Below are 12,409 nucleotides of genomic sequence, written 5' to 3'. Positions count from 1 at the left end.
AAGTAGCAGAGGAGTAATGCAGTCATAAGTAAGTAATCTTTGTAAAAAAAACAAAATGAAGTATGACAGGAAGTCTGAATGATCGGAAACCGAGTTACGTGCTTTGGAAGTTTCACCATATCGGTATGCTTGGTAAAAAATTTGAATGCATCGACCATCCATGTCCTACTAATTGTAAGCATATTATATAATACGGAGCATTTACACATGTCCGTGTGTAAGAAATGTTGACAAAACTCACTCAACTAATGATCAAGTGGTTTTTTTTCTTTGGTTTTCTGTGTTTTTTTTTTTTTGGGGGGGGGGGGGGGGGGGGGGGCTATGAGCATGGTTTTTCGGCCTTCGTAATGGGCCAATGGGGCGACACACGGAACACGTCTCTCATTATTTCAAACCTCCCGCTACAGATTGACCAATCACTACGTCATTATTGTATAATCGTCATCAAGATGGCGAAGCGGTTCGAATCTCCTCCTCTGTACTTTCTTCCTTTTCATCCATCTTTCCGTCGTTTTTTGTTGTTATTAAAGTTTATCTGTTCTCAAATTCATTCACTTATTATCTGAGCTAACGAATTCATATTTCATATTAACATAATGAATGTACAGTTTTCGAAATAAATTCTGATCATATTAGTATAATGGATGTACATTTTTCGATTCCGACCGCTTATTGTAATTGAGTAAGTGCCATCTTTGCCATTTGTTACCCTATATTTCGAGTCTCTTGTTTACTTATCTAAGAAAGATTTATTATGGTTTAATGATTTTGTTTGTCCAATGCTGATCATGTACTACCTGCAGTATCTGTACTACGGACAGACCAATTCCTACTCAGCATTTCTGGCCATGCAAGTAATCATGAGAGAGTGTGCCAGTAAATTCTGCGGAGGGAAACGGCCGGGCTACGAGAAGTACGCAAAAGTGTGAATTTTTACTTTCAAGCAGTAGTTTTACCAAACAAACTTAGTACTATGAGACTTCTTAATCTGCAGGATTGAAATGTGAAGTTTTTGGCTGCAAAGCAACTACAGAAATAATTAAGAGAAGTGAATATTACAGCTGGAAACTTAGACCTACCTAACCCCCTCGTCTATGTATGCATTGCATCCGTAATCACCCTTGTTCCCTTTCTTGGCATACATTATATAATCTTTCCCTTCGATTAAAGTGTGACTCTAATGTGCAAATTTGGGGTGTACTTCGATTCACCCAAATTTGTTTTATTGGATCAAACTTGCCCAGAAATTCAACTGAAAATTCCATGCCTGGAAGAAATTCACTTTCTTCAGTAAAAAAGTCAATTTTTCCTCACAACCCTGTGTGTTCTCTGCAACTTTGACCAAATAACTTCAAACAGTGGCTAGCGACCTGATCATTCAAACCATGTCAGCACTAAAAGACAAGACCTAGGTAGCCCCACCTTAACCATGAAATTCATCGCACTCTAATGTCTAATTGGGCTGCTTTTAACTTTCAATAATCGGCCCACAGGTATGGTTAGTTGGTTTTGGACCAGCCCATGCACAAATCATCAAATGATTGCTCAGTCACGTTCGTCACAAGATTCATTGCTCTCTGGAATCACAATCACCGATATCAATCAATGATTTGAGAGAAAGTACAGTAGGATTCTCTCATTTTTTGTCGCAACTCTATTAGGTTGAAGATTAATTATCTAATATAAATCTATATTCCAGTGTAAGAACTCAAGACTGAAAGGATTAGATTTCGTTGTAACCCTAATTCTAATTTTTGGTTTTCTTTGTTTTGATTTTCCCTCAGAATATCCACCACCATACTGGTCCTCGCAGGACTTGGACCATATTTTAAATAAGCTAATCTACCTAGGCTGATCAAAATAAGTAACGACACAATGCCCCTGAAATGTGCAGTTACCGGTTGTTTATCCAAGTCAAGTGTAGGCTCACCCATAAAATTTTATCATTTTCCCCAAGACAGTGCTATGCGAGAGAAATGGACTCAGTTTTGCAGCTCAGAATCAACTTTGAACTACAGTACAGGTTAGTTTCAGTCCTCACCCGCTTAGCTCTTTCTTTAAGGTGAATCCAGGCTTCGAATTTCGCGATTTGGCCACAACGTCGCGCTGCTTAGAATAGTCGCATATATTTGCCAAAATAATAAAAACCGTAATACTTATTCAAGATTGGAGATCCAGGGGATATGGCAACATACTTGAGGAACACTCAGTAAAAAAATCTTCTCAAAATTCCCAAAAATAAAGTCTTAACTACGACGGAAAGGAATTCCCATTGCGGCAATGGGAGAGAGAGAGACAGAACATGAGGGATTCCGTTGTGCGCTCGGCCGCCGCCTCTGAGCTGAAAGTTTCAGCCGTACTTTCTCTGTGCTTGTAATTCTAATTGCCGATATTTTTGGCTCAAAAAATCAAGCAAAAATTAATCCATATCTTGTGGTTCTGCTTTTTGTAATTAGTAGGTACAATATTATTTCAGTAATTGTCGAAGGAAAGTGAAATTCTCAGTGGTGACTGTTGGCGCTATCTCTAATCTTGAATTATCCCTAATCGAACCCTGAAGGTGACCACCTTCATCTATGGAGGTTCACCTTAAGGTGAATCCAGAAAAAGAAAAAAGGAGAAAAAAAAAGCATTTACCTGCTCAAAAAATTGGACCTTTCCACTGCTAAAATGTTTTGTAGAGGTAAATTAAGGAAAATATCTGGTAGTACTGCGGCCAAAGATTTAATTTTATTAAATGTGTTTACTGATAAATTTACTTATTTAAACTCCTAAATTATGAAAAATTATGTTGCAGGTATCAAGGAATTGTATCTTTTTCCTTCATGCTATCTTCATTCCATATCTATGGAGTTTTAACATTGCAAAAATTAATGAGGAACGCTCTTGGATCATATTATGGATAAATAGTTTCCAGGTCATGGTATCATAGATTATTCACACTGTGATACTTTCATGAAAATTCTTTTTTAGATCTCTTGTCCTAAAAATTTACAAAACCAAGCAAGCATTCCTAACTAATTTTCTAGTTAAATTTCGTTTATTTCTGGTCGTATAGGTACCTTCAGCTTCAAATAAATGTGAAGGTCTATTATTCATTAGTGACTATTATTTTATTGTATTTTATAAGTGACTTTCCAATTTCAGCTAGAATCTGTTCGCGGCATTTCCAAAAAGCATTTATAATCAAGCGTCCGATTGATGTAGCTCTTGGTCTAAAAAGTCCTCCCAACTTCAGAAACATCACAGATGATGCTGTTCCTACCCTGAATCTGTAAGTTCAAATTTGTCACTAATTGCTGAGCTTACTCAAATTGATGCTGACCAATTTCCTGCTGGAATTTGTGGCAAAATTTGCAAAATTTTTATACAGCATTGCAAGGAAACTTTTCAAAAGTTACTATTTTCTGTTTCATTTCAGGTAAATTAAATGAAAAAAAAAATTCTATAAGGAAGAGGTCCCTCTTCATAAGGGGCACCATTTCAAGTTATTGCAGGGCCAGGCAAAAAAGTGGCAAGGTTCTTTTTCTATTTTTTCTCAGCCTCTCACCGCGGTAACAGCTAATGCGCGTCTTCCAGACGCCTGACGATTTTTCGTACCCTTTTCCCCTCTTCTGTCGTTTAGAGCAGTTTGCCCAGCCCAAAATGCAGGACTGGACAAATGCCCGGCCTGCGCCTCGCTCCCCCTCCAATAGCACCCTTGTTTTTGATGAACCAGGACCACCAGTACATGCTCGTCAATAGCAAAAAACTTCAAAGTACTGTTGAAGCGAAAGGGCCAGTTTTACATGAGGGTATATTGGCAGACCACGACATTTTACAGGAAAAACCTCGTCATCAGACACAGCAGGGAAATTTTGTTAGTCCTGCAATACCTGATCTCCTGTGAATACTAGACCGCTGAATCCCAAAATGACCTCAATTTGCCCCTACCATGCATTTATTTTCGTGCAAATAGGATTTTCCTTAAAAATGTCTGTTTTTTAGAGAAAATCTCGATATTACCAAAAATTTTCGAGCTAAGGGAGGAGACTGTAGTCATTTTCAGAATTAGCGCTAAAAATTACCGGAGAATCAACCATCATTTTCTTAGTGTTGTTTTTTTTTCTTTTTTCTTTTTTGCAGACTTGTGATATTACTTTATTTGACATACATTTACAAATCACTACTTTTTATGTTATTTGTGTTTCATCAGTGGTTAGATATGCCTAATTATCATTTCTAAAACCATCAAAATGTTCGACTTATTTCAATCACTAGAATAAATAGGAATATGTAAGCATTTGCTATTTTTATAGCACTTCCATGCACCCTGCAACACCTAACCACCACTCAGCCACTACCATCTATTTTTCCGTGTGGCAAATGGTACTCGCTCATTTCTGCTGCCTACCATCAATTCATAATTTGGCAGAGCATTCTTAACGTTTTCTGCCAGGGAGGACCCATTTCAGGACCCTCTCAGGCATCCTTTGCACATGACCACATCTGATAAGCTGTTTTGCGAAGATGTCATGTTCTGTGTTTTCATTGAAGTCCATAAATTTGTGTATTCTTTGTTCTGAACATGATCCTCTCTTGAAATTCCGGATGATCACCAGAAATCCATCTTGGTTGCCTTATTAAAATGTCTTGGGATTGCTTATCTCAATGCCATGCCTCACTGCCATAGTTTAATATACTCCTAATGATGCAGTCATGTATATTTGCCTTCCTTGTCTTTCGATTTTTTCTGGTCCTTGAGAATCATTCTAATGACCCTCCTCCCTTTCAGATTTCGATCTTTAGTTGTTTGGCCCAATTTGTGGTCCAGTGTTAAGCGTACTCCCATTCACTTGTATTTGATCCTAGTCTTTGATTCTCTAGCCATCCTCTAAATCTATTTCATTATTAATGTTTGGCTCCCATATTGCTATTCTTATTATTATTATTATTATTATTATTATTATTATTATTTTCCTTTCAGTCCCCCTCAAGATGGAGAGGAAAAGACCTCACAAACCGCAGATCAAAACTCAGTCGCCCTAGATACTACAGAGGTTCAAAGTGCTTCAACCTGCAAAACTACCTCTGCATGCTCAACAACTCCAAGGTTAGTAAAGATGAATCAAAGTAAAATTTTTTTACTGCTATAAAGTTTGTTTACCTAAATTTTATTTTTTCTTGAGGTTTTTCCAGGTCATTGGGCAGGTTTGCCTAGTGAAAAGAGCAGTAGGTTCTATAGGTAATTTATTTGAAATTTTTAGTGCTGAAATCTAGATCTAGTAATCCAGTGCCATTAAAATTGCTGAGGGAAAAACAGCAATTTCTTGATACCTAGGAGATAAGTTTAAAATTTATTTTTAGCTTGTTGGAAGTATAAGGATGATCCTCTCAAATACTTTCGTATTGAATACCTTAATACCTCCTCCATACCTTTAATCCTGTTCTTTGCAGATTCCTGTAGCTGCGAAAATTGGGGAGAAATAAAAAAGTGTAACTTGTCTTTAGGATGACCCTTGTTATGAAAAAAAAGTTTGTACAGAACTACTGTCCAACTTGCTAAAAACGACCCATTATTAATTTGCCCTTTGTTTTATCATAGTTGATGCTCTCTGTTATTGTATCTTCAAATCTCTCGTTATTTTTTGCTATGTTTTTGAGACACTCGATATTTTACATCCATAAGAAGCAAGTTTTGCCATAACTTGAGATAAGTCTGGATTTGCCATCGTTATTGGAAGATTGGATCCCTATCTAACCTTCACATTGTCTACCTGTCTTGTAGTTTTACTGTCTACTATGTTTTTCAGGTATTTTTTTAGTGAGTCAGCGCTGGGGAAGTCAATATCCAGTCGATATCAGAAGATCTCATCAATTCCCATTATCCGATGCAAATCAGACGTAGCTGGTCCAAAAATCGTGCAAATTGCAGGAAAGCATTTAAAATCATGTGAAGTCTCCTCTATACAGGCAACCAGTGAAAGAGAAATAACGGATTCCACCTCTGATACATCTCATGGGTGGGTATATCTCTTTGAGCAATTATTTCAACATATTTGTATTAGACCCAATAGCAACCATTCTCCCAGGTGATTTTGGCAATTTAGCTAAATAATCTCAGAGTAGGTCCACCCCAAGGCTTACCATGAAAATGAGTTCAAATCTCAGAAACTCTTATTTTATTAGACTTTAAAATTTTCTTATCACAGATCTTCGGATGAATATTCAGTCTTCTCGTTTTTTGGACCTTTGTCTGTGCATTTGAGCATTTTTGAAACAGATAGTTCAACGGTGTCTTTGCTTCTTTTCCAATCACAAGTGCAGTTTGACTTTTTTTGCTACTTTTACCTTGTAAAAATGGGCAACTATCCATACCCTTCTTCCATCCATTGAAATTTGTAGGGAAGGTGTAAAATTTTCAGGACTTTTCAGAGTCCATTTTCACTATTAACTCTATTTTGCCGTAAGTGGTACATGTGCCCTTTTCCCAATCAGTTATTCGTTTTGAGGATTTTGAAGGAGATTTTTGGGAAATCGTTTCGCTGCATGGTGTAGGAATAGCTCATTGTAACAAAAATAAAAAAAATCCGATTGCACCCAGCCAATATCACTATATTTTATTTCCACTTCAAAATTTATTTTTGTTTGTTTGTTTGTTGTAGTCTCTTAAAAGAAGGAAAAAATGAAGACAGAAATGAAAATTCAAATTCAACATCTAGCACCAACAGCTTAAAAGCGACTTCTGCAGAGGTGGATCCTAAAAACTCAGACTTCAGCTCTAAATCTCTAAGGTTCGTTTTTTCGAATTTATCCTGCATCCATATTAAAAATTCCTTGAAGAAGGGGAGTTAGGGATGTTTTTGCAATCAGATATCGCACACTTTTTTAAATGACAATCAGCTTATGCTAGCGTAGCAAACAAATTAGTTGAGAGGAGTCGAAGACAGTTAACGGTTGTTCGCTAGTTTTTGGTCAACAATGGGCCTGTTGCAAACTTTTGCTAGAGCAAAACCAAGAGTTGTTACCTACCTGTAGAAAATGCCTCAAAGATCACGATGAGCGCATCAGCAAAGTCTGAAATTCACTCATAACTTCACAGTCTACGTAAGAAATATGCGGTTTTTAGAGCTTCCTGCTTCAAAAACGATACTACGGCACAGGTGAACATTTTATTAGAGGAGTCGCTCCATCGTCGGCAATACTCATCATAGCCGACGCCAAAACACGTGTGATGGGATGAGATAACACCTCAACAGGATTAGACCAGATAACAATCGGCGTGTTTACGTTCATATTTTCCTCGCCAGCCTTGATTGACCTTGAACTCTCCTCGAATTACCCGCGGAACTGCGCAAGCGTCGGCCATGATGAATATTGCCGACGATGGAGCGACTCCTCTAACAAAATGCTCACCTGTGCCGTATTATCGTTTCTGAAGCGGGAAGCTCAAAAAAACGCAAATTTCTTATGCAGATTGTGAAGTTATGAGTGCATTTCAGACTTTGCCGATGCACTCATCGTAATTTTTGAGGCATTATCTATAGGGAACAACTCTTATTTTTGCTCTAGCAAAAGTTTGCATCGGGCCCATTGCAATTATTCGGTCTAGAATCCACCTTGGAAAGTCAATGTAAAAACTGGGAAAATGGTATGAATCAATACAAACTAATTTATGTAGCCAGTCCTTCATCTTGTCGCCTACCGGTAATACCTCAGACTGCACTCCTCATCGCAGCACCACATATGGACTGAGGGATATCCTCAATGTAATTGGGACCCAAGAAGGGTCATCTTTAAAGAGGTCACTACAAGTTTACCCGGGACAGATGATTTTGTAACAACTTTTCTTGTAATTCTTATTGAATTCAGTAGTGCCAGTGTATTAAAATGTTGCAATAAAAAAAGCTGCTGTAATAAAAGTTAATCCAACTTTTTGCCTGATTTTTCCTTGGCATCGGTAACATGTGTCAAACTTTTCATTCTGTAGATCAGTGGTGCATGATGTAAAATGCTATTTGATGGTCAAATCTCATTGATCAGCACAAAATATCAGGAACTGCTTTTACATCAAGTATACATTTAATATTTAGGTAGATGTTTCCTTTTTTTGGAAAATATGGTGATTGTGTATCCACCACAGTAGTGTAGACCCTGATTCTTTTCACCTCGGATTTCTCAATCAGTGATACATCTGTTTACTGGGTTTGCTCTAGGTGCCTGCAAATTTCGCGCACCTTACATTTTCATTTTCACTAAATGATACTTCTCAGCTTGTGTTCCCATCAACTGGTCTTTATTATCTAATAGATCATTTACATTTTTAGCACTATTCTGCCAGCCCCACCAATGGAGGTAACAACTACAATAGGATCAAACTTAAGCCAGGATAATGTGACTGAATCATTGTGTGCACCTCCACCTACAAAGAAACTCAGATTATTACTTCCCAAAAGCCGAGAATTAGTTTCTGAAGAAATTCCATACATGTCATTTATTTCGTAAGTACCAGAATTGAGTATTGAATTTGTGTTGAATATTGAATTGAATTTGTTTTTGCAATTTGCATATTCATAACAAGGAAAAGAGAGAATATCAAGTTATTAAAAAAATTGATACTGTCAACTTGACGTTTAATGATTAAAAAAGTGACCCACTCTTGGGCAGCTGAGAAAGTATCCCAGTGAAATAGTCACTATTCCAGCAATCATTGTAGCAAGTCTTACAACTTTTATTCGGTTCTATACTCCATAACAACAATAAATTTTACTCCCCTTATTTTTATAGCCTTAATATGTATAAACTTTAGCTGATGAACAAATCTGAACAAGAAAAATTGAAAAGGTTATGAAGCAAATAAACGAACAGCACTTCTCCCGTGCTGCTCCTCTCCAGGGCTGCATTAGCCAGAGTACTGGGGTGCTACTGCACTAGATTCTTTTAGGTAGATTTCGAAGAAATATCTACCTATTACAGACGGTACGACCTCGTAATTTTCGCTCAAAGAGCATCGACCCTGAAGCCCTGAGTTCAAAAATGTAGGTCATAAAAAAAGTACGATATATATTTGTATATCTATAAGTGGGATCTAACGAAACTTTGCGACCGTTTTTTTTTTCGGAACTATCAATACGATCAAAACGAAACTAAGCATGGTTCTTCACTGCTATGAGGTCAACATTAAGTTTCCTTTTTTGTGAAAATCGGCCCACCCCTTATCCGGAAAATCTCAAGTCCAAAGGGGGATGATTTTTCAAACTCGTCCGATCTTAGTCGGTGATACGTCAAAAAACTCGTCTCGTCGTGGCCTTCAAAACAACCCATATTCACCTACCCTCTAAAACCACCCCTTATCCGGAAAATCTCAAGTCGGAAGGGGGACGATTTTGCGATCTGTCAGGCTCATTAGGCGCAATTGTTTTCATTGAAACGATTAGTCGAAATCTACCTTTCGTTTCCACTGTGGCTGGAAAGCGTTTTTTTTTTTTAAGATATACTTATTCTGTGTTTCCTTCTTTGACGAATTTTTTTTTTTTTTCCAGAGATAATAACCACACTATCACCGAAGAATCTTTTGCCTCTGACAATGTATCAATAAAGTCTTCTGGAAAGTTAAAAGCAAGGTGGGTACTTTGATATTTCCTAAATTTTTTATTAATTTTCTCCTTTCAAACCCCAACGTGATTTGCATTTGAATGTCCTATAGAATTTGCAAAGGAAATGTAAAAAATTCAAAGTCAGTTTGTTGTGAAAATATAAAGATTTTATCTTTTCGAACATAAATTTTCCATCTTCAGCGGTCTTACAAATTACAAGTTTCGGCAAATAATATACTTGTTTACATTAGCGGATTCAGGAACTGGTAAGGCAATGTCAAGTTTGGAGATCCAGGATAGACACATTAGGAGGGTCCTTACGGCCTTCTCAAGAAAATTTTGTGAAAAATTGAAATTGACAGACAACATGAGTCAAAACACTTTCATCATTGAAATTTACACGATTTCATAACATCCTGGCTACATATATTTTTTATATTTCCTTCTCTGGGATTACTTATAATATTTCCAACTAATAAGTAAATTATTGCAATGAGTCTTGTATAGGAGGAAAATTCCATATTTTAAGCTCAAGGAATTGAGAAAATAAAAAATATAAAAAATCGGTCCATAAGCAAACCTTTATAGAAATATTTTTTTAATTTTTATTTTATCAAGCTCATTATTATTTGATGGAATTGCATATTTTTTCAAAATTTTGTTGGAGACCTCAATTTGTAAAATCAGGACCCTCTTTTATCCTCCAAAAAGAGGCAGGAAGGGGAGCGCTTCGGTATGATGAAATCTTATTCCTCAGGATTGATTCCCTATTTGCCCTTAACATCTGCAACCTCGCCTGACTAGAAATAATCAAGAAAAAAGTTAGTAAGCATGGATGGTATAGGTCACCCTGTATCAAGCTGCTGCGTGAAAACAGATGCAATACCATACTTCTCAAATCTTCTCTGAAAGAAGTAGGTATTGAAGCCGCATGAAAACATCCTTTTTCCTAAAGATTAGTTTTCTTCTTTTTTTCCAGTAATTCATCTCAATACATCATTCTAAAGCGATCAAAATGGGAAGAGAACGACCAGAAAATACGAGTCCTCAGTACCAGAATGAATGAACTGAACAACCTTGCCACCAAGTATACAAGCGCTTTAGAAGAGATGGTAGTATTAAACCAAAGGTTAGTCTCAGCTAAAGGGGGGAATATTGAAAGTGATAATGAATTAATAAAACATTTGAAGTTAGAAAATGCCAAACTGAATCGTGAAGTAGCTGGTTTAAGGAAAGATAAAGAAAAGTTAGCAAATGAAAATCGTGCCTTAAGAAGTGACAAGGAGAAACTTGAGGAACGATTCAAAAAACATGCAATACTGCTGAAGCAATATTTCACCACAGGCCAGTTGAAGAGAATGTTTGCTGATGATCCGATGAGTCGGTCTCGCTGGACGCCTGAAGATGTAGAACAAGCACTTGCCTTAAAAGCTGAGAGCACTGCTGCCTACAATTATCTCCAAGATAGATTTGCTTTTCTCCTACCTAATCTTGCAACTCTGAGGCGATGGGTGAGGGCCAAGAAGATCAATATGGATGAGCAAATTGCCAATAACCCAACAGAACCTCCCTCAGAACAAGATAAAGCTTTGCAGAATTTGATTCTCCTGCATGACCAGACAAATGAAATCAACTCTGAAGAAATTAGTTTAGATGAAAATTTATTAAGTAATGGTACAATCGAAATTGTAATGGAAGAATAATGCATGCTTCTGGCAACTGCTCTGTTGTTTATGAATGTTCATTAATGTCTTGAAGATCTTATTAGGTGTGCCAGCAAGCTTCATCAATGCATCACATCTATCAAGAGCCAATTTTCTGGCAGATTTGGAAAATCTCTTCATAATCAAGAGAAGATAGTATTGAAAGATGATCCTGGTCAATCCAAGATCAACTGTCACCTTCAAACAAAGGTGAAGAACAATGTCTAACTAAAAAGGAAAGCAAGCAGGATTGTGACTACAAGATTTATGGAAATTCTCTAAGACTTACAACTACAAGGAATGGCATAAGAATAGCGACTGACTACATAGACAATAAGAAAAAGAGTACACTCGGTGGGCGAACGCTTTATGCTAAGTGGGGGATGGTACTGAGTACCAAAAGGACTTCCTGTTTAAGAAAACAACTTGCCGGATTTCTGATCACTGATGGGCAAAGTAAACTTAATTCTGTTTTTCTCAAGACTGTACTTTTTCTGCCTCTTATGGGTGATTTTGTAAGCCATGTCCTTAATTGTGTCTGCTTGCCAAAGACAGGCAGTTAATATGATCAAATCTCTGTGAACAGAAAGTGTGGACCAGTATGAATCTTATCATTTCTTTTGCCATCGTTTATATTCAGATTCACAACTAAAGCACTCACTGTTTATGCTCTTTCTCCTGTCACTATGTGGATTTTCCTTTGTCTGTAGTGGATTTCACCTGGCAGGGATTAAAATTAACTTAATGCAGGGCAACAAATATACTGGATCAAGTCTTGATCTACATTGTTGTGTGACAACGTTTTACGGTCCTCCTTTGCTGCTTAATTACAGCTAAGTAATTTGATAAAATAGTTTCAATAATAATAGTGCAATTGCTGCTTGTCAGAGTTGAGGGCTGGGTCAACTTTTACCTAGTTTCATAGTGTATTCCCCTCCACCTCAATTGCAAGTATGTGATGTCTTGGAAACAATGTTTTAGAGTTGGGAAATCAACCAATAAATTTATTTGTTTCCCCTCTGAGTTCGGACGTTTTATTTTGTCAATTTTACTCCTGCAATCTTATCCTTGTATAAAAGCAAGGTTAGTCAATATGGGTTCCATGAAGAATGCACAATGGTGCAAAGGTTG

The 12,409-nt window shown here is 37.1% G+C and overlaps 1 protein-coding gene across 1 annotated transcript; it reads left to right on the top strand.

Moving 5' to 3' along the window:
* Positions 1-484: 484 nt before the first annotated feature.
* On the top strand, positions 485-12,301 carry LOC109037842 (uncharacterized). The gene is made up of 9 exons (XM_019052667.2): positions 485-682; positions 1,785-2,023; positions 3,148-3,274; positions 4,967-5,092; positions 5,793-6,002; positions 6,645-6,773; positions 8,307-8,480; positions 9,522-9,602; positions 10,555-12,301. Exons 2-9 carry the CDS (start codon positions 1,876-1,878, stop codon positions 11,276-11,278), a joined length of 1,719 nt encoding a protein of 572 aa, XP_018908212.2. The 5' UTR covers positions 485-682; positions 1,785-1,875; the 3' UTR covers positions 11,279-12,301.
* The last annotated feature ends 108 nt before the right edge of the window (positions 12,302-12,409 follow it).

The sequence above is a fragment of the Bemisia tabaci genome, chromosome 5 (assembly GCF_918797505.1).
Source record: "Bemisia tabaci chromosome 5, PGI_BMITA_v3".
In the NCBI taxonomy this organism is placed as follows: Eukaryota; Metazoa; Arthropoda; class Insecta; order Hemiptera; family Aleyrodidae; genus Bemisia; species Bemisia tabaci.
Note: the sequence above shows the minus strand (reverse complement) of the source record. Positions and strands in the feature narration are given on the sequence as shown.